Source organism: Ahaetulla prasina, chromosome 3 (genome assembly GCF_028640845.1).
Source record: "Ahaetulla prasina isolate Xishuangbanna chromosome 3, ASM2864084v1, whole genome shotgun sequence".
Taxonomy (NCBI): domain Eukaryota; kingdom Metazoa; phylum Chordata; class Lepidosauria; order Squamata; family Colubridae; genus Ahaetulla; species Ahaetulla prasina.
This window is the reverse complement of record NC_080541.1, coordinates 61,665,269-61,693,253: the sequence shown is the minus strand read 5'-3', so window position 1 is coordinate 61,693,253 and position 27,985 is coordinate 61,665,269. Positions and strand designations below refer to the sequence as shown.

The window sequence follows — 27,985 nt, the reverse complement described above, 5'->3', positions numbered from 1 at the left end:
CAAAATCCCAAAATCTTCAACCAAAAACTGTCTAGTATTGACCTCACCCCATTCCTAAGAGGACTATAAGGGGCGTGCATAAGAGCACAAAAGTGCCTACCGTTCCTGTCCTATTATTCCTTTCATTATATCAAATTAACACAACTGTTGCATACTTTTATTTATATATATATATATATATACACATACATACATACATACATACATATATATATATATATATGTTTTCTGAGGTTTTCACGGGTGTTTGTATGTAGGACTTTGGTTGTTCGGGTTTTCTCCCGTGTAAAATTGGAAATGTCTTGGCAACGTTTCGACGAAGTCTCATTCGTCATCTTCAGGCTTCAGCTTCGTGCTTCTGGGAGCAATGTGTGATCGTAGCTGTTTATATATATATTTCTTTTATGATGTGTTGTTTTTTATTTATGTTGATGTTTGTGTATACTGTTGTGACAAATGAAATAATTAAAAAAAAACCTTTTTTACCTGTGTATCAAGAGGCACATTATATACTTCAGCATCCAGCAGTACTGTACATGCACTAAAAGGCAAAGTCTGATTTGCTAAAGTTCTTGCTGCTCGATAATGGACACGTAGTACTTCTTGCTCATTGGAAACAATAAGTTTTTCCTAATTAAATCAAAAGACATATAATTTAGCTAAATCATATAATCTTTTATTAACTCAAAGATACATCTTATCACTCTGAAAACTAACCTATATACTTATGAAGGAATCCTGCTAAAAATATAGAATGCATTGTATTTTAAAATTCTCTTGAAAAAATGGAAACATTAAGTTCTCAATCAACCAACTTAATAATATAATTTCTTAAAATTTTCATTTAAAAAATGAAAACCTGTTAAAAGTGGTGATCAGTCAGTACACTTTATTACATTCTTACCCTTTCAATACTGTGTTGTAAACGAAGTTTCATCCTAACAACTTCTTGCTGTCTAAAGAGTTCCTTAAGTGGATCAGATAGTGATGGTGGTGGTGTGATCTGTGAAAGAAATATCACTTTGATATAAATCTGTATATGCAAAAGATATATATTCTGAATATGTAAAAGATACATTTGATGGGAGGTAAAAACTACAGTATGGGGGCAAAATGGGGGCAAAATTGAGTATAAAAATGAAAACCTCTTAAAAGTGGTGATCAGTCAGTACACTTTATTACATTCTTACCCTTTCAATACTGTGTTGTAAACGAAGTTTCATCCTAACAACTTCTTGCTGTCTAAAGAGTTCCTTAAGTGGATCAGATAGTGATGGTGGTGGTGTGATCTGTGAAAGAAATATCACTTTGATATAAATCTGTATATGCAAAAGATATATATTCTGAATATGTAAAAGATACATTTGATGGGAGGTAAAAACTACAGTATGGGGGCAAAATGGGGGCAAAATTGAGTATAAAAAATGAAACACTTGCTATATATTCTCTTGAACTTTTTAAAATACAGTAATTTTAAAATACACTGGGACCTAAGGTTGGGCTTGATGTAAGGTTTGGTTCTAGTAAAATTGATCGTTCATACAAAATTATTCTAAATACCTATAATCTTGCATCACCAATCCATTAGGCTCCCAAAAGTATCATCAACAATACACAACAGAAAAATATTACCATGCATTTAAAATGCTCTCGCCAGAAAAATATAAATAGGAAAAAAAATGTAAATTCAGACAAAAAGCCTATGCAATGTCCAGTTTTCTCATTTTTGCCAGCCTAAAGTTGTCTGCTGTAGCTGAAACCAATCCTGGAAATTTTCCTTCCCTAATGAATGTGTGTACACACACACTTGTATGTATACAGACATAATCAGCAGTCACTCCAAAAAAATCAGGGCCAGGTCAAGGATGACATACAAATATAAAAATACAAGTAATATAACAAAGAATTATTAAATGCAATAAATAACTAATTAAAATTGCTTGTAAAGGAAGATAAAACTTTTATAAAACAAATCCCACATCTATATCTATCTATATCTATCTATCTATCTATCTATCTATCTATCTATCTATCTCCAACCATTCTTTCTCTCAAACACAAAATGTCACATAGAAAAACACACATGTACTCGTATGTGTTCCCTATTCTTTTTTCTGAAAAATAGCAAGAAACAGCCAAAAAGACAAAGGCTAAAGAGAACAAGGAAGAAGGAAAGAAAAGAGAAAGGGGAGGAACGAAACCAACTGGAGATGAGAGAGAAGGGGAAAAGGTAACTGAACAAGGAAAGAGCGCAAACCCTTTATTAAAAGGGTCACAATTTCTTTGATTAAACACTCTCAAGTAATTGCTAATCTTTTCAGCAGTGAAGTTTGCTATTATTTCCACCTCCTGTTTCTTGTTTTCTCCTTTTTCTTTTTATCAGGCTGTCTTCATAGATATTTATGGGGGGAAGTTGTATATCTATGAATTGATATAGGATAAATAAGATGATTTTTCACCAAACTACTACATGATAACTAAACCAATTTGCATCCATTTTTTTGTACAAATGCTGATGAGCTATTCTTACTATGTATAGGAATTTATGCAATTAAAAAATGGAGGAATGTACTTGAGCAGGAACTGTCAGCCCAGGAGCATCTCCAAGTTGCATAGCACCTCTGAGCAAAGGAATGCAACCATATTCAAAACCAAGTATTACCCTGGAATAATTTAGCCAAAGTCAACCAGTTTTGAAAAGATTCAATCTAAGTCTGTTCCTCTCTATCCAGATTCTGACATTCTCCAAATACATGATTTCTCCTGTATCACCTGTCAGATGAGGGGCCAAATCAGCTGGTTGTACCATGTGCAATTTTTCATGATGCAGTCAAGATACCTTTTTAAAATTCTTTATTTGCATAATATGCATTTTATATTTGTTGTAGGAGCGAATATATGAGTAAAACATGATTGTGTCTGAATATTCTGAGTGAACATATGAGCAAGATAAATACCAATATTGTTAACTTACAATGAAGTGGAGTTCTGAAAGCAATAACTAAGAGCCAACAATTAATTCTATAGTAACTCAAATTTCTAGTTACTTACAGTTGGAATGCATATCTTGCTCAGGGGATTGCCATCTAGGAGGTATGATCCATTGAAGGTTACATATTCATCATAATACTGGGGTGCTTGAGGAATAACGCTACATAGTAATTTACGTTTCTCTTCTATTTTCTTTCTTATATGCAAATATTCAAAATATGGATTTGCTCTCTCTGAACTGTATGGCTGAATCTCTTCTAGTTTTAGAGAGTCTACAACAGCTGCCAGAGACTGATGAGTTTTTTCTTTAGCTTGCATTAAAGATGCATTTATTTGAACAGGCTGAGGAACACGTGACAACTTCCTTTTACGTGGATGATGTGGCTGAGCATCATCTTCCTCAGTTAATCTTATCCGTCCTTTCAAAGAGGCCAATGAATCAAAATCTCTTTCTGAGATCTGGGAGCAACCAGAAAGGTTCTGCTTACTTTGATTAGCAAGGATATTTGCTCTATTCCTTGTAATTCTTTGAGGAATTTCATAGTGTTGTGCTTTGGGATCTTCTACGGCTTCTTCCAATTCTAATTTAATAATTGGACTAAATTTATGTACTTCATGTCCAGTTAACTGTGAATGGCTTTCCAAATTAGGCGGTAGGTACTGTTGCCTGTCTTCCATTGAATTGTTTTCTGCACTGTCCATATTAAAAAAATTTCTATTGTACTCATTTGTAATTCCTTTCAGTGTTCTACCATTTAGATCTTGAAGATCTAGGTCATTTTTATTACCAGCCATATGGGATGAACAGATGTCAATGGAATGGGCTTTTTCACTTTGGAACTGAATGTCAATTACACTATTATCAAGTTCTTCAGCTTGTGACGTTTTATAAATGAGCTTACTTACTGCAGATGGATTTGCACTAGAGTGTAAGCGAGGATCATTTGCAACAAAATCCTTTTCAAAATTTTGTGAAATATCTTTAGTAATATTTTCAGGATAAACTGTGATAAGCATATCTGCTTTTTTGTTGTTTGACAAAAAGACACTTTTTTCTATCTTTTTTTTGCTGGCAGCATCTATGTCTAAGATTGAATTGCTAGGTTGAATGGAACTTTGTGGGTTCTTAATCAGAAGCTCTTGGATGTTTGCATCTGACAAAGCTATATGCTTTGACATATAAATTGTATCTGTGCTTGGCTGAATCTGAGAAGGGCAACATGATTGAACAGGCAAAAATTCTGCCATTTCCTGGGATGTAGGATTTGATATATTTTCAGCATGATGATAAAAAGATTCAGAACTTTTCTGCTCTTTTATAGTTTTATTTTCAAAATTAGTTATGGCTGAGGCATTCGATGCATCAAGCTCACAGCCTGAATAATTTGAACAGGAACACTCACTATTTGATGAAATAAATCTATCCAAAGGCACATCCCATGTTTTACTTGATGGAGTCGTATTATTATGTTCTAAATATGTATGACTTTCTCCTGATGAGCTTGAAGGAGCAGTGTTTAATGCATTAGGTTTATGAACAGGTCTACTTGGGGATAAAGCAGAACTGGAATACAAGTTGGTCAGTCCATTCTGGGAATCCTTTTCAAGCAAATTGCAACATTCATGTTTAGGAAAAGAATTATAACTTTGAACTGAGAGCAAAGTACTGTGATTACTTTCTTCTGGTACTCGGGACTGTTTTGTATTTTCATAAACAGCTGGCATACTGCATCTTCGCACTTCTACAACTGGTCTGCAATCATTTATAACAAATTTTACATCTTCGACTGATGCTGATCTAATATAAGCTGGAGGAAGTCTGTTTAAAGTAGATGCTTTATTGCGCTCTGGCAAATCTGACAAACTATCATTCTCATAGTTTGCAGGTGATTTGGCACTAGGCAAAAATGGTGAATGTGAAAAAGACATTTGAGAATCAGACCCTTCAAGCATAAAATCTGAATCATACTCAGCAACAGGTCTTGGAGGAGTTACTGTAGTATGACAAGAATCCTCTGAGCTAGCAATTGAAATCATGGATATTGATCTGGAGGTTAGTCCAGTTTTTTCACTTTCTGATCTAGGAGACCTACTTAAGCTACTGTCCAATGCTAGGGATGGTTTTCCACTAGAATTTTTTATATCAACTGACACTGATCTACTGCTGGTAGCATCTTTTAGCTGCTTATCTTTCCCAGAAGCATCTGATAATTCTGAGCTTTTTGAACGAATCAATTCTTTGTTCTTTGATTCAGTAAGTGAATATTTTATTTTATCCTTATCTTTTATTTTATTAAGTTCGGTACAGGATCGATTCTTTAATCTTTCTTTTTCCTTCTGTTTTATTTTTTCTTTGTGTTTTCTATGCCACTGTTCAATTTCCAGATCTTTAAGACTAAGCATTCTTTCAAAGCTTGTCTGCATCAAGTCATCATTTAATAATCTCTTTTCTTTAGGTCGAGTGTCTTTAGACACTGGTAATGGTTTAGATTTAAGTTTTTCAGTTTCAGATTTCAATTTAGATACATTATTTTGTTGCATTTTATCTTTATATTTGTCACGCTCTTTGTATCTGTCAATATCTTTATCTTTTTTATCCTTCTCTCTTCCGTCAGGAGTTTTCAGCAATTCATCCTTTGGCTTCTCTTTTAAGAATAAAGTTTTTTCACTATTGCATTTTTTCTCTTCTGTTGTTTGTTTCACGTTTGTAATTACTGAACTATCACGTTCTTTTGGTTTCTCTTTTTTTTCCATTTCTTTTTCTTTGTTTCTACTCTTTTCCATTTTAGAATATTCACTATCCTTTTCAGAACTCTTGCATTTCTTATCATTGCTGGTTTTTTCTTTAGATTCCGAAAAGTATCTATCATTTTTTTCTTTATCGTGCTTCTTTTCGAATCTTTCTTTGATTTTTTCTTTGTCATCAAGCTTTTTAATAGTATTAAAGCTTTTTAACTTATCATGTTCTTTGTTTGTTTTTTCTACCTGTTGAATGTAAATCTTTTCTTTTTCTTTTATTTTTTCATTTTCAAGAGAATCTGATTTATCCTTTTCTGCTTTGTGTTCACATTTTACTCTTTTCTCTTTATCTGTATTTTTTCTTTCTGTTTTTTCAATAGAAGAATTTCGCTTTTCATTTTTTTCTCTGTGATCCTTTTTTTCTTGTTTATCAATGTCCTCCTTCTCTATTACAGTTATATTTGATGACATATCCCTAACACCTAAACAGAAAAAATCTGCTTCTTTATCAAGAAATATGTTATGTTCTTTTGTTTTCTCTTCCTTTTCATTTTCTTTTTTAGTTTTTTCTCTTTCTTTTTCTTCTCTAAAATTTTTATCTTTTTGAAAGCTTCTCTCTTTCACATATTTGTCTTCTTTAATTAGAATCTTTTCCAATTTAGATTTCTTCTCTGACATTTGAGGATCATGGTCTACAGCTGACATATCTTCTGCCTCATCACTTTTGAAAAAATTTTCTTTCCAAAATTCTCTATCAAACTCAACATTCCTCTGGACATCCTTGGAATTCTCCTTATGCTTATATCTTTCTTTCTCTCCATCCTGTTCCTTTTTATGCTTATCCCTATCCTTTTCTTTATGTTTCAATTTATGCTTTTTAAGCATTTTCCCCTCCTTGTCAGTCTTCTTCATCATAGTGTCAGAATTTTCAGAGATTGGACTGTTATCTTCATCTTTGGACTGTTTAGGACTGGATTTCTCACTAAATTCTAAAATAAATTCTTTCTGATGCTTACTTTTGTCTCTGTTCTTGTAAGACTTATTACTAGAATTTTCTAAAAGAAAATCAGTATCTGCATTATGGTCATATCGAATTAATTCAGATTGTGAAGTTGCCTCTGATCCTTCTGGAGATAAACAAATTTTAACATTTTCTTGTTTAAGTGTTGAAGACTGTTTTTCATTAATGCCACATGGATGTTTAGGGGATCTACTAGGAGTAATATGGAGTAAGGACAAAGAAGAATCCTCTTTCGGGCTAAATGTTTTTCGGAAATTATCATCTTCTTTGCTTGTGTCTAATGATTCTAACAGAGAAACACCCAGGTTTGTCAATCTGGAATGATCTTTTTCCTGTTTTAATTGCTGATTTTCTTTATTTTTGCTTTGATTTTTTACTTTTCTTTTAACTTTTCCTTTTTGTTTATATTCATTATAAACATATTCTTTTTTAGTCTTTGCATCAGAATTTGAAATTTCTGTAACAGTACATGAAGGAGATGATATTTTTTTGTCTTGAAGAATGTCTTCATCTGAACTTTCAGAACTTGAATACAGGACTCTGGAAGGTTTCTGTTTTTTATTTTTAAATGTTTTTGGAAATGATAGTTTTTCCTGTGTAAGGAATAAGTTACTTTGTTCTGTTTCAGACATATCTTCTTTTCTCAGATCTTTCCGTGGAATATGTCTATCATCTATAATTTTCTTAACTTCTTCATCATCGTCATCTTTGAATTCATATTCATCAAGAGCTGATGGAAGAGATGTTTTATTAGAAACATGTTTGTTGTCATTAGCTAGAGATTCTTTCTCTGTCTCAGAATCCATATTGCCTTCTATGCTGGAAGGATTTACAGATGGTGCTTCATCAAGATCTAGAATAGAAAAACAGGTTGCTGCTATGTTCATTCCTTTACTATTAATGGCAATAAATCTTATATATTTATCATGCATTTTCATTAGCTCAAATTATTGTAGTATAAATTAAGATAGAAGTAAATATGAAATGTGCTATTTTAAGAAAAATTATATAATAAAACATTTATATTTAACATGGAATAATAGTTATTTGATAAGTATAAACTTCAAATTCAAAAAAACCATTATATTATGTGTTATTTAAGACTTTCAATTCATTTTACTTACTATGAACTATAATCTAGTTATGTTATTGTTTTCTTATCATGCATTATTTATTGTATTTAGGTTCTTTTTTCCCCTTACCATAGATGTCTTATTGTGTTTTATACTTTTTCATGCCACAAGTTTAAATGACAGGTATATACAATAACAATATCTATGATAATTCTATATATACACTAAAAATATAAACAAACATCAGAAATAGCTGGAACAACACGCCCAAAAAGGTTTTTTTATTGCACTATAATTCTCTTACTATAATATCCCAATTTCTGCTTCAATGACAAAAGCTAGGACCTACAGGTGTAAGGACCTCCTCCTTTGAAATAATTACATATTTTACAAAATTAAAATATGTATTTTTACTTCTGTATCTGTCAAGAAGGATACTTTTTGAAGACACTTGAAATAATCAAGCAAAGCTATTTTATCCATTCCTATTTCTAAACACAGCAGTTGAAAAAAATGTACATTTTATTTAATTTAATGGATTAACAAAATATTTCTGTTCATATTTACAATGTTTATTAATAAATTTTACATATATACCATTTTCAATTTATTATGTCAAATTCTCCGGGTTAACTTAAAACTTGCAAGTTCTTTGATGTCAGCATTTAGCAACAGAGAACCCATTTGCAAATCCCTACTTGTGCTAGTATTTTGAAATATTACACAATTTAAACATATTATATACAAACACATAGTTAATTTAATATCATTTTTTCTGACCTGAACAGCCATCTTCATCATCAGAAATAGGAACTTCTCTTTTCAGTAATAGTTCCAGTTCTTCTGTTTCTGCTACATCTACAGGTCTTTCTCCATGTTTATTGGCTTGAAATGGATTACCACCATGTCGGAGGAGCAACTTCACAATCTGAAATATTAGGTTCATTGCAACTAAAAGCCCCATTTTAAAAAAGTTTGATCAGGAAATAAACTGAAAAACTAACCTGTATTTTTAACACTCTTAGCCTTAAAAATGCCCCATATTATACTGATTCTATCAATAAATTATAGAATGATAGTTATGATCAAAACCATTGAAATCCTCATACTTCTTATATGGAACATGTCATCTTTGATTACTCTAAAGCAACTTTTGAAGTTGTATTAGATTTATTCTTTTTTAAAAAAAACACTGAATATTTATTAGCCTACAATTTTAAAGGATTTTTACATAATAACCTTATAATCAATTTCTGCCAGCTAAATAAAAACAGGACTTGGCAGAACTTTAAATACTCTATCAAAGCAAATATTATACCAAAACATGACACATAAAAAGGCTTTGACATAACTTGAAATATGTCATCAAGACAGATATTTTTTATCAAAACATAATAGAAGTAGTATTAATGCTTTTGAACTTTAGTGTTGGAAAATACCAGACAGTTGCCGGGGGGCGGTGGGGAATAACCGATCAAATCAACCCCGAATTCTTACTTGAAATACAAATGACAGGCTCAGATTATTATATTTTGTCATATTATATGAAAACCTAACTCCCTGGAGAAGTCTATAGTACTGGAATAGATGGAAGAAAAAGAAGAACAAGCAGCAAAATGGATGGACTTACATTCAATGGCAATGGGTACATTATGGGAGGACCAGGTTGGGGACAGATTCTCCTGGATAAAATCTATATGGTTGCTAAGAGTCAACACTGATTTGACCCCTAATAAATTTCCCTTTCGTCGGACAAGCTTCCATTCCCTGCTTCTCTATAAACTGAGATATCAGACATTGCATACTGAACTGTCCATATCTTGCTCTTTGCCTTCACAACTTAATAAAATAGCTTTTCCCTCATAAAGGTTCTTGAAACATTCACCTAGGAAGATTGTCTATGGCTGTGATGGCGAACTTATGACATGCGTGCCACAGGTGGCACAAGTAATCATATCAGTGGGTACCTGAGCTCAGCTCTGCCAGCTGATTTTCGGGTCTTCTGGGCCCACCAGAAGTAGGGAAACAGGCTGTTTCCTGCCTCCAGAGGGCCTGGGTGGTGTGGGGAAGGCCCGTTTTTCTCCTGGCTCCAGAGCCTCTCTATGAGTCTGGGGAGGGCAAAATCGGCCTTCCCCACCCCCCAGAGGCCAGAAACAGCCCGTTTGCCAACTTCCGGTTGGACAGGAAGTGATGTTTTTTGCTGTCCCCAGCCTCCAGAGCCTCTATAGAAGTCTCTGGAGGCTGGGGACAGCAAAAAAGTCACTTCCTGTCCAACCGGAAGTTGGCAAATGGGTCATTTCTTGCTCCAGAGGGCCTCCTGGGGGGGGTGGGGAAGGCCGTTTTCGCCCTCCTCATACTCATAGAGAGGCTCTGGAGCCAGGTGAGAGAGAAAAATGGCCCTACTGGGCCATTGCATTCCAGGAGCAGGGGGAGTGGGGGGGGGTCACGTGCGCATGCGCAGGGCACATAGAATTATGGGTGCACGCGTGACCCTTCACCCCCCTCCTGGCATGCGATGGCAAAAAGGTTAGCCATCACTGGTCTATGGGGATCATCAGTGTCCCAAAGGTGCTTTTTTTAAAAGGTAATTGGACTTTCTGATTTTTCTTGAAGACATTTCATTTCTCCTTCAAGAAACTTCTTTGGTTCTTCAGAATTGAAGAAGCTTCTTGGATGAAAAGTAAAATGTCTTTCAGAAAAATCAAAGTCCAATTTCCTTTTTTAAAAAAGCATCTTTGGGATACTCATGACCTGGATGACTGAGAAGATCTATGAAGATTCTGTGTTTCCTTTGCAGGCTTCTTTCCCCAATGGCATTATTAGCGTATATTTTACAGACAAAATAGTTGAGCTATATTGTGTAATTCTTTTTTATTGCCATATATATTATGGTTATGATTGTATATGAATTGAATCTCTATCTGAATAGATACCTTGAAATGCACAGTAAAATAAACACCATTGCCTTTGCCAGTGATGTTGGTTACAAATTATTCATATCCAAGGGCCTAAATGATAATATAGGATTCCGTTGCTATATTCTGTTTAGTAAGCTTTGATTATTAAAAATAAACACATATTATGTATTTAATTTTTCCATGAATGATACCTACCTTCCTATGTCCACTGCTTGCAGAATCATGGAGTGGTGTGTCATCATCTAAGCCTTGAGTATTTACATCTGCCCCTGCTGCTATCAAGACCTTAGCAACATCATAATAACCAGCATTACAGGCTTCATGAAGAGGTGTCCAACCTATAACAAAAGGCAAAACATAATTTTAATTTTAATGTTTCGCCTTTCCAATTTTTTGGAATGCAAATAGTACAAATATATTTTTATAAGTAAGCTTTAAGTAATTTTAAAGCCAGAGTATTATTTTGTTTCATACATTGCACATGATACAGTTTGTCAGACCTGTACTTATTTCATTGCATTTTTTAAAATCAAAATATGTTATTCTTTGTTACTTCACTTTTGGGGTTGTACTAATGCCAGCTACTCCCAAACTACTTATACCTAGTGGACCTGGATAAAAGTCCTGCAGAAGAGGAATTCTGTCCCATCTAGTTTCTATTTGAAAAGAGGACATGTTTCAGTTTCCAGGTGAAACGCTTATTTCCAATTATAGCTAGGCTCTAGAACTCAAGTGAGAGGTGGGACGATGACTATTACTCATTTCCCTGCTTCTGAGAAACTCTAAATATTTGAATTCACCGTTTTAAAAAACTTATATTGTAAAGAATCTTACAGTAAATCTGGAATTCAGTTTTATGTTTGATAAGGGATCAATCATTTTATTAATTGTAAAATAGATAAGATAGTCTTAAAACTGACTACTCATCAAACTTACCTGCAAAATCTTTCACGTTCACATTTGCACCAAGACTAATTAATTCTTTAACTTGTTTAACATCACCTCTAATGGCAGCTGTATGTAAGGGTGTTTCTCCTCGTTCATTTCTTTTGTTAACTTTATCTTTTTGGCGTGATGAGGAGCTTGGAGTTTTCTTTTGTGTGGTCACTGTTTGTAAAGGGTGATTTAAATTAGGATCTACAAAAGCAAAGTTTAAAGTATGAAATCAGTAAAAAAAATCAAAATGAATGTTAACAAATTCATTATTCAGATATGTAAACACATACTCCACTTCTCATTCTTTCTCTACATTCACATTCCCTCTCCCTCCCTCCCTCTCTCTCTTTTAGTGTGATGATTAAGGCATTACACTAGAAACCATAAGATTGTGAATTCTAATCCCACTTTTAAAATAAAGCCAGTTGGTTGACATTAGACCAGTCATTGTCGCTTAACTTTAGGAAACAGACAATGTCAATTCATTTCCAAAATCTTGCCAAGAAAACTGCAGAGACTTGTGCAGGCAGTTGCCAGGAATCAAGACTGACTCAAAGGTCCCACCCCCCACCCCCAAAAAAGGGTAGGCAGAGGAAAATGCTGCGATTGCTTCATTTCTCAATTTTAAAAACAAAACTGTTGTGAGTCAATGATATACAATAAAACAAAATGAATGCAGTTAAATATAAAAAAACCTGAATCTAAACGGCTTAATATTAATTGCTGTTGAAATACAACCTAACATTTGTAAATAGTTTATAATCAGAATAAACTGCATTTTTGTTGATACCTGATAGATTAAATTTTAGTGTTAGTTTTAAATAAAACTCCAAAATAGTATTGTCAAATTAAAAATAAAAATAATTTAATTGTCAAATCAAGTCATGACTTGAATACTTTATTTTATTCTGCAACTACTTAAGATAGTTAATCCACAAATCAAATCCATGTTTGTGTATTAGGATACTTTAGTAAAGGTTTTTGTCATGAAGGGTATCTCAGGATTTGTCATGTTACATTAACTGTCAGAGTACAAGTGAAATAATTCATTTTTTAAAATAATGTTGACCTATTATCCCACTCATCCCAAATCAGGAGTAAATTGCAGTGCAGTTCCAATTAAAATCCAAATGTCCTGCTATGTTACCTTACCCTCTACATGCCTTTGTTTCGAGAGTCATATACAAATGGAAAGAATTCTGCTATTACCTGGGCTGTTGTCTCTTGCAGTCATCTGCATAAGAAGGGCCATCTGTTTACGTTCTGATAATGGATAACCAAAAAGAATGCTAACAGGTGCAGTTTTTTTATTTCCAGCTTCCTTTTTCATTTTCTTCTTTTCTGGGACTTCTTTCTCTGGAAATACCAGTAGACTCATAAGAGCAGCAAAATATTCCCAATTATAGCAGATTCTAAATAAAATAAACATCTTCAATTTGGGAAAATAATTCCCTAAAGCTGTTAAATGACTTCCCCATGTTGGTGGAAATCCAAAAACATTAAATATTTCCACTGCCTGAGTACTGAGTATATGAGAAGTACATAGAATGTTGGTCATAAACTTTGGAGAGACAAATTTAAATACATGAAAAGCAACACTTTTTACTCTAGGACACTGATTTAGTCAATACAACTAAGCTCAACTATGCATACAAGCCTTATACAGTAGAGATTGTAAAAGAACCTTATTTTATCAATATAAACTCCTAAAAATGGATGTATAGCTGGAAAAGTGGTACTGAACTGCTTCTTCATTGTTTATACACACATGCACGTATACATATATATTATACTATATATTAGTGTGTGTGTGCGCGTGCGCGCAGATCGATAATGTAATGGTTACAGCCAGTGGTGAAATCCGGCCGGATCTATCCAGCTCGCGTGAACTGGTAGGGCTGGCAGTGGGAGACTCCGCCCACCCACTGGGACATCATTATCTTTTTGACCCTCTGCTTATGCACAAAAGGTTCTGTGCATGTGCAGAAGAGGTGTGCGTGAAAGTAGCGAGCATATGCACTCATATTTCCGAACCGGTAGCGAAGGTAGGTGCATTTCACCGCTGGTTACACCATTGGCTTTGATGTGGGAGACCAGAATTCGAATCTCAGCTGGTACCTAAACATACCAATACATGTCCTTGAGCAAGACACTTCATCTGCCTACCCCAAACATGAGAGTGACACCTGGATCAACAAGATCTGAGTCTGCTGTTGGGGAACCAGGACAATCTGACAATAAGTAGATTACTGGAACAAACCATAAATGGACTAGGTAACAGAATCTTGAACTGATGAATGCTATTACAACTGTAAACTTAATGAGAGGGGATATATGAAGCATTTAAGGGAGGTAAAGGTAAAGGTAAAGGTCCCCTCACACATACGTGCTAGTCGTTGCCGACTCTAGGGGTCAGTGCTCATCTCCGTTTCAAAGCCGAAGAGCCAGCACTGTCCGAAGATGTCTCCGTGGTCATGTGGCCGGCATGACTCATGGATGGACAAAAGACCTATATCAACACTAACTGAAAAACAGCTAAATTATCTGATTTTTCAAAATAGTAAAGGGAAGCTTCTCTCTCCGTTTGAAAAAGACTAACTACCAACATAACATACCAGACTCAAGAAGACCTACTAGATATGCAGCCAACACCTGAAGCAGGAACATCACTGTCACCTTCATCTTTACAGAGCAGAGCAGAGCAGCTGATGTGATTCATAAGATCATGGATAAAGTAGCCTGTTTCCCCCAAAATAAGATATCCCCTGATAATAAGCCCAATCGGGCTTTTGAGCGCATGGCAATAAGGCCAAGCACTTATTTCAGGGTTCAAAAAAATATAAGACAGGGTCTTATTTTCGGGGAAACACAGTAGCTGTAGTCAACCTTCAAGACCAGTTACCAAGACTCAGTGGAGAAGTACCATCCAACAGTATGCTAAAAGATGCCAATAGAGCCTTCACAACAATTCCTATGACCACTATAACTCAAACCAATGAACTGATATACTGTATGCTACAACCTCTGTAATGCTGGAGATGCTTGGCTACATGATAAAGAACAACAGTACATGCCCACCCCCACCCTCCAGAAAATGAGGTTAGAGGCTAAGATCAAGGCAACTTAGAGATTAGTCAGCTGGTGTGAAGGGTGTGAAGATTAAAGATATGATTTGGCAACTGAAAAAATACAAGGGCCTGACTTCATCTGAAGCTTTATTATTTATTTATTTATTTATTTATTTAATCAAATTTGTATACCGCCCTATCTCCCGAAGGACTCAGGGCGGTTCACAGGCCAATAAAAAACATATAAATACAGATTAAGATCACAATTAAAAAACTTATTCTAAAGCCAAATTAATTAAAATGATATAAATACTAAAACCAATTAAAATCAATATAAATTTAAAACCTAGTCCAGTCCTCCGCAAATAAATAAATATGTTTTAAGCTCGCGGCGGAAGGTTCGGAGGTCCGGAAGTTGACGAAGTCCTGGGGGGAGTTCGTTCCAGAGGGTGGGAGCCCCCACAGAGAAGGCCCTTCCCCTGGGTGTCGCCAGACGACACTGCCTAGCTGACGGCACCCTGAGGAGTCCCTCTCTGTGAGAGCGCACGGGTCGGTGAGAGGTATTCGGTAGCAGTAGGCGGTCCCGTAAGTAACCCGGCCCTATGCCATGGAGCGCTTTAAAGATGGTTACCAAAACCTTGAAGCGCACCCGGAAGGCCACAGGTAGCCAGTGCAGTCTGCGCAGGATAGGTGTCACGCGGGAGCCACGGGGGGCTCCCTCTATCACCCGCAAGAGCCGCATTCTGAACTAACTGCAGTCTCCGGATGCCCTTCAAGGGGAGCCCCATGTAGAGAGCATTGCAGTAATCCAGGCGAGACGTCACGAGGGCGTGAGTGACCGTGCATAGGGCATCCCGGTCTAGAAAGGGGCGCAACTGGCGCACCAGGCAAACCTGGTAAAAAGCTCTCCTGGAGACGGCCGTCAAATGATCTTCAAAAGACAGCCGTTCATCCAGGAGGACGCCCAAGTTGCGCACCCTCTCCATCGGGGCCAATGACTCGCCTCCGACAGTCAGCCATGGACTCAGCTGACTGTACCGGGATGCCGGCATCCACAGCCACTCTGTCTTGGAGGGAGAGACCGCTACACAAAGGTACTGGCTGCCAGATAAGGAAATATGCTAGAAAAGCAGAGGCCAAGAAGATAAATGTCCTGTTCTCCAAAGAACCATCCAAAGTGTACTCAAAACTGCAGTGCAACAACACCGTAACAGCAGATCTATCAACAACAGAAACTGAACAGTATTGGAAGAAAATATAAGAGAAACAGCAGACACATAACACCAGTGCAAAATAACTGCAGGATCCAAGATCAGACAAAATTAATTTCCCAGAACAGGAACCAGTCACCATCATGTTAACAGACATCCAGCAAATAACTACACCTATTGCCTAAAAAGAATCAGCAATTGCATGAATGATGCAACACAGATGAACCAACTGCTAACAGCAGGCTCCCACCCAGCCTGACTAATACAAGGAAGGACAGTACTGGAAACAAATCCATCCAACTACCAACCAATAACCTGCCTTCCCACAACACAGGAAGTCCTATCAAGCCATATGGTACAGGACTATATGGGCCAGTATATGAGTACAGCTCAGAAGGGCATTGGGAACCAAACCAGATGCTCTTGACATCACATAGTCATAGATCAATCATACAACACTCAAGATCTAGAAAGATCAATCTGAACACAGCCTGGATTGACTACAGGAAATTCAATGCCACACCCATGGATTTGTGAATGACTGGTGATGATATACGAAGTCAACAAGACAGTAAGGACTGTCTCTTGAAAAATCACTTTTTGGACAACCATGACCTGGATGACTGAGAATCTCCACAGACCTCAAACTCTGAGGCTTCTGGTAGAAGACAGATATTGAAGAAGAAACACACCCTCATGAGAGTGAGAGAATATTTTTTTAAACTAAAAACTATTTTACTTATTTTCATAATGGAACATTATGATTTAAAATAATATTTCCCTGCATTGGCAAAAACAGCTGGGAAAAAATAATTGGGGAAAATGGAATACAGAAAAATAAGACTTCAGCATTTCCTTTGTTCCTATAACATTTTTCACATAATGCCATATTCTATAAATATTTTACTTGACGTGTTGGTTTATTTAACAATTGGATTTAGCTTGATCATATGACTTATATCATGTGATACAAAATAAATATATTCAGAAATAATATAGCAGGATAGTAATTTCCATATCTTCATCCTAAATAAATATAATTTTCATAGGAAATTCATAAATAAAATTATTTTTATAATTGAGTTTCATTGTCCTTGTTAACTGTACTTTTGCCATAATTATAATTTGTAACATGTTTATGAATAAGTATACGCATACTGATATTTTTTATATGGTATTTTTCTTGGAAGCAACATTATAACATGAAGAAAAATGTACTGTTAGTAATATCACCGCAGATTTAAAAGCATTATGATTCAGTTACTTATATAACTCTTTACAAATTTGTCAACAGGATTTATTCTGATTTTATTATGATTTATAGGACAGTAAGTTGAGTTCCCAATTATAACTACATTATCTCGATATTCCTTCATAATAAACCAATAATTGTGAGATCAGGTACACCAACTGGATGTACATGGAACCAGGAGAGAATTGATGGGACGCCATGTTTACTCTAAAGATGAAATGAGGTGAGGCTTAATATGCACCAATCAATAACTTCTCAATGTTTTTTGCACCTATTTTAATCAGCAATTCTTCTTACAGTCACATGACTTAATTTCTCATCTTTTACTGGGCTATACATTTTTCTTCAAACCTCAATGATTTTATCTAAGAAATCTTGAAATCTCTTCCCCATTCACTGAACACAGAGAAAAGTACACAAAAATAAAAAGATATTTTGTCTGCAGTTTTGTAACAAAATATAATAGGAAAAAACTTACAGTGATGTATTTGTTATTACATAGTGTAGGAAAATGAAATTCTTCAATAAAAATAGATTTTTTTGGTTTTTTAAACATCACATAAACTTACTGTTAATTATGGACCTGTTGTATTGTATCAAAAGTATGTGAAACCTGAAAAATGCTTTTGCTATGGATAAGATTTTTTCTGTACTATATATTGCCTTTCAAACTAGATTTAGTAACAGAATTCCCTTTTCCCTTTTATTTTTTTCTGAAAATAAATTATATATTGAGCAACAATGCCAGAGTAATTTACATCTTTAATGCTGTCATTGTATTAGTTTGGCATAGCTATGAGTAAAAAGTAGAATTGCCATGTTTATTAGCCTGAATGTCTTGCAAGTGGTGCTTTTGTAAACCTAATGAAACAGGGAGGTCAAGGTTGTTTGGCATGATTTATCATTTGTAAATTATTTTCTAAGAAATACATACATTGTATTACATTTGCAGAAATCATCTTTAGCAACAGAAGCATTAAGAACACTTTTACAATTATTTTACAGACCAATACAAATACTTAAACGCAGCTCAGAATCTGAGTTCTCAGAAGTTTTTTTTGCCAATGGAAGTTTCGTTGCTGTTTCCACCCTAGTGCTCCACTTCTGCCTGACAAAAACTCTACTGGTTGCAGAAAGTGGGTATATTATTATATATGGGCAACTAATCCCAAGCCATCATATCCCCCCATTCCTTAGGTGCTAGGACTGGACTTCTCAATTATGTTAGCCTGGAGTTAATGTAACAAATACTTAGCCCAAGTCAGATAAAAAGAGAAAAAAGTTAAAGAAAAAATATTTGCTAAATTGATATTATTCCCATCCCTTTTTGCCTGAGTTAATATAGCAATAGCACTTAGACTTATATACTGCTTCATGGTGTTTACAATGTCAGCATATTGCTCCCAACAATCTGGGTCCTCATTTTATCAACCTCAGAAGGATGGAAAGCTGAGTCAACCTTGGACTCTCAGGATTGAACTCCTGGCTGTGGGCAGTTAGCTGACATGTAAAGTTTTAGATGTGAAGCTAGATTTCCTGCTTCACTACCATCAATAAATTGTTCTACATATTACTTTTATATAAATGACTCAACTGTATATGCAATCAAAACTGCTATTGCTGATAAATTAGTGGTTACTTCATGGTAACTGCCGTATTCCTCCACAGGTGTTCACTGGAATGGAAAAATACTATAATAAAAGTTTAATCTGCATTTTTAATTTTCCAATGAAAAAAGTAATATTACGTTTATATTAATAAGTAAGTTATTTGCAGGCTGTTCACTAGTACAGAAAATAAACAACTACTGTGATGACATTAACAATTTTAAAGAAGCAACTATAATAAGTACACCTGGTAATCTATTTACCTGAATATGTCCTGCAAGAAGGGATTAATCTCTCCCCCCAGTTTTCATTTGTATGTCCTGGATCTGAATCTATAGAATGAAGAAGACATGGGAGAAAGGGGTGGAGAAGAGCAAGAGGAAGGAAGTGTGGCATACAAGATAGATACACTTCACATGATATTTTGGATTTTTTGTTAGCATCTATCTACCACCAATTACAGTGTCATTTAAAGATCCCTAACGAACTCTAGAATAATTCCTACTTGTATTAAACACACTGGTGATATCAAATAAATATAGATAATGTTATATTGAAATACTGAATAGTAATTCAAGGAAGCACATTAATGATGTAATTTCCTTTTAGTGCTTCACTTTAGTGCTGTTTTATATGAGTTATCTTCTTAACTAGTACCAGCTATCTCTTATTTATAAATTGACACACCTTTTTCAGGTGTTGATTGGCTCAGTAACTATCTGCTTCTAATTTATACCAAAAAACTTCACTGGTTTTCACTGATTCTATGCATATTTATTATATTTTGCTGATTAGGGAGAGGGGTGGATGAAGTGAAAGAAAAGTTTTTGCACAGATTTAGCTAAATCATACTTCTACAAGAATATTCAGATGAAAAATTTTCCTTCAAGAGATCATAAAGGTAAAGGTTCCCCTAGCACATATGTGCTAGTTGTTCCTGACTCTAGGGGGCAGTGCTCATCTCCGTTTCAAAGACGAAGAGCCAGCGCTGTCCGAAGTTGTCTCCGTGGTCATGTGGCTGGCATGACTAAATGCCAAAGGCATATGGAACACTGTTAGCTTCCCACCAAAGGTGGTCCCTATTTTTCTACTTGCATTTTTTATGTGCTTTCGAATTGCTAGGTTGGCAGAAACTGGGAGAAGTAATGGGAGCTCACCCCATGGGAGTTCACCCCATTACGCAGCACTAGGGAGTCGAACTGCTAAATTTCCGACCTTTCGATCGACAAGCTCAGCATCTTAGCTGCTGAGCCACCACGTCCCTTCAAGAGATCAGATAAAGTTTTAAATGTATAGTAAAGTTTTAAAGGTATAGCTGATATTCACTTTCATTTTTAAAAACTTAAATGTGCTAAACTGGAGAAAAGCCCTAAAGGACCACCAATATGAAATAGCGTCATTAGCGAGAACTGAGATAGTTCTATAACAAAATACAATTCGTTAAGATTTTTCCTTTTACTTTACCAAGGGCAAAAGATGGAATATCATTTTCTCATGCATTTTTTTTTCCGTGGAAGATAGACTGAATAATAGTGACTGGTCCAAATTGTTTTAGGGAATTTTCATACCTGAAGGTTGACTTGTACCTGGATTTCAATGGATCTAATCTAACACTTCAGCCACTATAACATAACTGCTTAATCATATTTGAAAATACGCTTTAAGCTTGTTTCATAAAATATCATTTTATTAAATCTAAAATGAAAATTATAATTTATTAAAACTAAGCCTAAATCGAGATTCAAAGAAAGTAGGATTAAATTAATTCACTCATTAAAGTTCTGCAAACCCATGAATAAATGTTAGTATTGCATAAGAAACATTTGATATTAAATAAGGATATGAAGCTAAATATATTGTATATGTTGTTTTGGGTCTCCTCAGTTTCTACATTATGCCTTCAGTCATGTTAAAACGAGTAAAAAATATAAAAACCATAATAAACTGCACCAAGGGCCAGTAAGCATATCTTAATATAATTTATAACAAATATTGTTTAATTTTCTTGGAAATTAGTTGAAGTTTTAAAAATAGTCAGAATATATTACACATTATCAGCAGCAACAAACATTAAAAATTATAAATTTCTGAGAGAAAAAAATTAATGCATGTATATGCTTTTTTAATTGCATCATGATTATTAAAAACTTAATTCATGACCATGGAAATCTGAATTAAATTTCCAAAATTATTTCTGGTTTTAAATATAGTTTGTTCTTACTAGTTAAATATTAAATTTATTTCTCTCATAAAAGCATGTTACTATTAAATAACAGAGGAAAACCTCAAATTAAAGAATATACAGATATAGGCACACAGACACCCACAAAGGAACATTTCAAAATCTTAAGAGATCATTAAGAAGCTGGAGAGTCGAGTTACAACTGATCTTCAATTTACAATCTTTTGTTTTGAGCCCAATCGCACTGAAAAAAGTGATTTGCAACTGGTCCTCGCACTTACAAATGTCACAGCATCCCTAGCATCATGTGATCAAAATTTAAGAGCTCGCCAACTGTCATGTATTTACAATGCTTGTAGTGTCCTGGGATCATGTAATTGGCATCTGCAACTTTCCCAGCTAGCTTTTGGCAAGTGAAGCCAATGGGAGAAGTCAAATTCACTTAACAACAGAATGATTCATTTAATCTGTAGTAATTTGCTTGATAAACTTGGCAAAAAGGATCATAAAATGGGCATGGCTCATTTAACAATCATCTTACTTGGCAATGAGAATTCTGGTTTCAATTGTGGTCATAAGTTGATGACTATGTATAATTTTGAATTTCCATTAAATCTAAAAGTACATTATTTGTTACAATGTAGATCATTAGATAACTAGTTTGGTGTAATGGTTAAAGTGCTGATCTAGAAACCAGAGATGGTATGCTCTTGGCCTCCCTTAAGCATGAAAATTGGGTGCATGATCTTTCTTTCTTTCAGCCCAATCAAGCTCACAAGGTTGTTGTTTTGGGAAAATAAGAGGCAGGAATACTAGATTTGTTCGTAACATTCAGCTATATATAAAAACGGTGGTATAAATATCAGATTATAATAATTTGTATAGAGACATTACTATACAAATGGCACAAATTATAGCATTTATGAAGATTTATGGTAATTGTTTAATATAACATAAATTTAAGTTTCTGTTCTGGACAACTTCAGCTGCAGTTATTATATTGAAGGGACAACTTCAACTTCAGGTTTTATATTAGGGCCTAGTCAGACAGAGGTTTTGACTATTGCATCTGCAACCTACAAAATAGCAGTTTGTAAACTGTAAATAGTAAATTTTACTATTAATAGATTGAATCACCCAGTTTTTGGGAGGATACCTGATGAGGCAAAAGACATGTGAAAGACACAATGTGGCTCAAAGCTTTTCTGTGTTTCTTGAAAGCAAAAATAGCTTCCTATGTTTCAGAAAACTATAGCAATTAGGAACCTCTAATAAGAAACTACACAAACCTGTCTAATCTTATTATTACATTTTTGGAAGCATTATAGGAAATATATGTTCATTCTTGACCAATTAAGCATTTCCTTCAAGATGGAAGAAAAGGAAAAAAGAGGATAAGATGGCTAAACTTAATTACAGTGGCAGTTTGGTGCAATATTGGAAGATCTGAAGGACTAGGTTGAGGACAAATCATTCTGGAGAAAATTTAGCTATATGGTTTGTTAATAATAACATCAAGTTCACGGCACATCACCATCACCACCATCATAACCATGACCCTGCTCTCACAGTGCTTTGAAAACCTCTTTCACCAAATCTTGCAATTTGTAGAAGTAAGCTTTTGAAAGGTGCTTTTTCAAGAGGCAACTGGACTTTCTAGTTTTTCTTTGAAGAAGCTTTATTTTTATTTATTTTTATTTATTTATTTTTGTCGCACAGTATATATAAGCATAAGCATGAAACATCTATACAACACATAAGCATATATATGAGTATGAGTATGAGTATGTAATAACTATATTAATTGGATATAACGAAGGAAAACAATAGGACAGGAACGGTAGGCACGTTTGTGCTCTTATGCACGCCCCTTACAGACCTCTTAGGAATGGGGTGAGGTCAATGGTAGATAGTTTTTGGTTGAAGCTTTTGGGATTTTGGGAAGAAACCACAGAGTCAGATAGTGTATTCCAAGCATTAACAACTCTGTTACTGAACTCATATTTTCTGCAATCAAGTTTGGAGCAGTTAACATTAAGCTTAAATCTATTGTGTGCTCGTGTATTGTTGCAACTGAAGCTGAAGTAGTCTTTGACAGGAAGGACTTTGTAATAGATGATTCTATGAGTTAAACTCAGGTCATGTTGAAGGCGGCGTACTTCTAAATTTTCTAGACCCAGGATTTCAAGTCTGGTGGCATAAGGTATTTTGTTGTATTCGGAGGAGTGGAGTACTCTTCTTGTAAAATATTTCTGGACACATTCAATTGTATTGATGTCAGAAATGTGGTATGGGTTCCAGACAGTCGAGCTGTATTCAAGAATTGGTCTAGCAAATAGATATGCTCTGGTTAATAGTGTAGTGTTTTTGGAGAAGAAGCTAGCAAGATTAGGTTTACAATTTTTAAAGCCTTTTTTTCGATGTAGTTTTTTTTTTTTTTGTTTACATTTATACCCCGCCCTTCTCCGAAGACTCAGGGCGGCTTACAATGTATAAGGCAATAGTCTCATTCTATTTGTATATATATATATTTTTTACAAAGTCAACTTATTGCCCCCCCAACAATCTGGGTCCTCATTTTACCTACCTTATAAAGGGTGGAAGGCTGAGTCAACCTTGGGCCGGGCTCGAACCTGCAGTAATTGCAGGCTTTGTGTTCTAATAACAGGCTTCTCTATTGCCTGAGCTATCCCGGTTACAGTTACAGTGGGCTTTGGCACTTTGATATGAAAACTCCAAGATCTTTAACAGGGTGGGGGGTCATCAGTAATGTAATGTCCATCAAGCTTGTACTTAGTGTTTAGGTTCTTTTTTCCAATATGTAAGACTGAGCATTTGCTGATTGAGATTTTTGCTCGGCAACTGGATGAGATTGGATTCTTGGATTCTTGGATGAGAAGTAAAACATCTTCAAAGAAAAAACAGAAAGTCCAGTTGCCTCTTGAAAAAGCACCTTTGGGACAACCATGACCTGGATGACTGAGAATCTCCCTAGATATTAAGCTTTAGAAAGATTACAAGAATGCACCCATTTGCCAAATGGTGTGAGGTGGATTCAGTAGGAAGGCTGTGCTCCTCAGCGGCTGGGCACACCTGATAGCAGCTGCAGAAAACTGCAAAGGTAAGTGGGACACTTTTTGTGTGCTGGGAATCTGTAACTGCTTGAGGTCTCCTTGTAGGCAGGGGAGCAACTGAGGCATCCTGGGCCAAGACAGTTTTATGCGTGCTGGTGGGCTGGATGGATGCATGAGATTGGGGAAGAGATAGCTGGGTAGGGATAGTTGCAGCACACTTTTGGTTGTAAATGCAAATAGACTGCTAAACCCCAAATTTTCATCATGTGATTCTGGGAGTGCAGCAACTTTGGGCAGAAATCATAAGTTCTTTCATTCAGCACCATCTTAATTTTGAAAAATTGTTGAACAAACTATTGTTAAGCAAGGGCTACCTGCATTTTGAACCAAGTTAAATTTATAGAGCGCCTTAAAAATGGCTTTGTTGAAGAGATAGGTAAAGGGACACTTACACATAGACACACACAAATAGGAGAGTATGACTTTTTTTTTCTCCCCAGGAGAGGACACAGTTAGTAAACAGGTTCCTGGACACTATGACTAGCAGTATTTTTTAAAATTCTAGGAGTATTCCTCTGTACAAAGAAAATGTGAATCCTTAAATAACATGTTAATATATTTCTAGATCATCAAATCACCCAATTCTTAACTGCCTAAATAATCTTTGCTTTTATTGTCTCCATGCCAAAAAAACCAACCAAACCAAACCCACAAAGAACTAAACTTTCTTTCATGTTAATTTAATGTCCTTACTTTCAGGATTAGGAAATGGAAGCTGAGTATCATCACAGTCAGGATGAATCCTCACGTGATATTTACTAGGTCCATGTAATGCTAACATGGGAAACAGGAAAATACCGTGAGAGCCCTGTATTATGCATGTGAAATGTAGAAGCTATCTTCCAACAAAATTTAACCCAAAAACAATACAAAAAGCAGCAGACAATTATCAAACCTTTCAACTTGAATGCAAATGTAAGTATAAAAATGTAATATTTGGGGAGGGGGAAGAGGAGATGAACCGAGAATGAAAGAAACTATCTCAATGAAGCTCCATGTAGACCAAATTATTTTGTAATGAGTTATCTATACCAGGGTTCCCCAATCCCCAGTCCGCAGCCTGGACCCAATTTGCAGCCTTTTGGGAAAGGGGCCAAGCAAGTGGCAGGCAAGAGCGTGAGTGTGTGAAGCTCCATTTGTGCAAATGGCAGGAGCATGCACAAAACCATCTCCTCTCCCATCCCCACCACTGCCAGTCCGCAGAGCCAGAAAGCTTAGGGACAGCTCATTTATCCTATGTACAAGCTTGACTCATTTTATATATTAATTAAATCAAAAAAGAATCAAGTGTGCTTTAGAAGTGCTTTTGTATACATATATTCTGAACTTAAATATTGCTATTTTCCCTTACACACTAACACTGCTGAAAGATCAGGCAAGCACAAACACATTTTGAACATTAGATTTACAGTTCACTGAAAATAAAATACAAAATCTAAAAGACCATGATCATTAAAAGTAAAGGTTCCCCTCGCACATATGTGCTAGTCTTTCCTGACTCTAGGGGGCAGTGTTCATCTGTTTCAAAGATGAAGAGCCAGTGCTGTCTGAAGACGTCTCTGTGGTCATGTGGCCAGCATGACTAAACGCCAAAGGCGCATGGAACACTGTTAGCTTCCCACCATTTCTACTTTCCCACCATTTCAACTTGCATTTTTATGTGCTTTCGAACTGCTAGGTTGGCAGAAGCTGGGACAAGTAATGGGAGCTCACCCTGTTACGTGGCACTAGGGATTCAAATCGCTGAACTTCTGACCTTTCGATCGATAAGCTCAGCATCTTAACCAATGAGCCACCGCATCCCTATGGTCATTATTGAAGGCTCTGCGCATGCGCAAGATGGCGGCGTAACAGGGGATCGGAGCCGGCGACGGGCGATTGAAGAGGGGATGGCGGCGCCCAGGTGGCCTGCCGAGCGGTCTGTGCCCCCCGGTCAGGCGTACCATCTCTCGGGCAGCCGTGGGAGGGGTCTGTGGACCTCCTCGAACTCACGGCTGCCGAGAACGAGACCGGGGAGGGCGAGCTGCGGACGGCGGTCATCTTGCCATCTCATCGGGCGCAAGGCGTGGCCGCGGCTTGTATTTGGCTGCTGGAAGGCCGCGGCTTGCTTTTCCTCCACGTTTGGATATCTGGCGTTTCTGGACTATTCCTGACTGTTCCGGCTCTTCCTGGTTTCCTGGTTTTCCCAGGCTTTCTCCCAGGTTTGGCTTGGGGTGAAGGGCTATGAAGGGTCCTCCTTGTGGCCCCACCTGAGTCTTTCTGAGACTTTCTGTGGAAAGACGTGGGGAGTGGGCTGAGGTGTCCTGGCCTAGTTCGGCCTGATCTGGCCTAGCTGGGCCGGCTTCCTCCCAGGACTATAACGTTACATTGTCAATTGTAACATTTGTCATCTGCATTTTGTCATCATGCACTTTACATGGCCGGTTGAGACTCTCGGGTCATGATTATTCCTGGAATTTTGGGGAAGATGATTGGAGCCTGATTGGTGATCTACTGGGGGTCCTAACTTTGAAACATCTATTTGGAAATGTCTCCGCTGACGGGGAGAGAAGTACCATCTCTTTCAGGTTATGGATTTTAGGACTGTGCTTTGGGCAGAGTAGTAACAATTTTATCATCAGACTATATCTGCCTACTATTCCATCTTTTACCAGCTTTAAGCCAGCCACCATCTGAAGATTTATCGGAGGATGGGTATCCATTTGGACTTGGCATTACACTCTGCCATCCTAGACATTATTACCTCTCGTCGGCCTCTATCTCCTATTTATGCCTTTAGTTATCATATATGCGATATTCTGCATTGGAACTCTTCCGCCTGCGAGGTGCCCCGCCGCAGGAATGGCCCTTCTTTATCAAGGGCCGGCCCCAATGACGGGTCTTGGGATCCACAGAGGTGGCATGCGAAGAAAAAGAGCCTTTGGGGTTTTTTAGATAGGGCATTTTTAAGGGGTGGGAAAGTTAGGGCGGGTGTTGGGGGTAGCCCGTCGGGTGGGGAGCCAGTTCCTGCGTGTGCTCGCGGCGGTTATTTATTAGGTTCGGAGGTTATGGGGGGGAGCGTGTTCCTTCTAGTGAGGGTGGTCCTATTTGTACGGTAAGTGGGAGGGGCAGATATGGCGGAAGTGGGGGATCATATCATTTTGTGGGGGCGCGCGCTCGATGTTTACAGGCGACTGCACGCCCCGATCCCTCTGACTTGTCCCGTTCCCCGGATGGTCAAGACCCTCAGAGCCTGGGCCTTCGGCTTATGTTATGCAACGCACGGTCCATGGTCAATAAGGCCCCCCTAATACACGATCTTATTCAGGGGGGCGCCGCGGATCTTATAGGCGTTACGGAAACCTGGTTGGGCACTGAAGGGGGTGTGCCCCTTGTTGAGATGTGCCCTCCGGGTTTCCGTGCATTCCATCAGCCGAGGGCTCAGGGTAGGGGTGGGGGGGTGGCGGTTGTGATTAGAGAGAGTCTGGAGCCGAGGGAGACCACTGTACCTCAGATTGCCGGGTGTGAATCCCTCTTTGTGAGATGGGGTCATAGGTGTCAGATGGGCTTGCTGGTCGCGTACCTGGCTCCTTGCTGCGTGACAGCTGCCCTGCCCGAGCTCCTGGAGGTGCTTGCTGGGGTGGCAGTTGAGACCCCCAGACTTTTAGTCATGGGGGACTTTAACTTGCCATCTTCCGGCTCGTCATCGACAGCAGCTCGGGAGTTCACGGCTTCCATGACGGCCTTGGACCTGACTCAAGTAGTTGATGGCCCTACTCACACTGGGGGTGGCACACTGGACTTGATTTTTATCTCTGGTCAGTGGTTGAGAGATCTGGACTTGAAGGAAATAGTCACTGAACCTTTGTCATGG

The 27,985-nt window shown here is 36.9% G+C and overlaps 1 protein-coding gene across 1 annotated transcript in view; it reads right to left on the bottom strand.

Moving 5' to 3' along the window:
- Nucleotides 1-27,985, bottom strand: part of ANKRD12 (ankyrin repeat domain 12) — a 104,597-nt gene that overhangs the window by 12,008 nt on the left and 64,604 nt on the right. The window contains exons 4-11 of the mRNA XM_058178286.1: nucleotides 19,080-19,148; nucleotides 12,888-13,034; nucleotides 11,679-11,879; nucleotides 10,938-11,080; nucleotides 8,605-8,752; nucleotides 3,052-7,604; nucleotides 1,191-1,289; nucleotides 487-630 (exon numbers count right to left, since the gene is read on the bottom strand). Of these exons, the coding sequence (XP_058034269.1) occupies nucleotides 487-630; nucleotides 1,191-1,289; nucleotides 3,052-7,604; nucleotides 8,605-8,752; nucleotides 10,938-11,080; nucleotides 11,679-11,879; nucleotides 12,888-13,034; nucleotides 19,080-19,148 (5,504 nt within the window). The remainder of the gene's footprint in view (nucleotides 1-486; nucleotides 631-1,190; nucleotides 1,290-3,051; nucleotides 7,605-8,604; nucleotides 8,753-10,937; nucleotides 11,081-11,678; nucleotides 11,880-12,887; nucleotides 13,035-19,079; nucleotides 19,149-27,985) is intronic.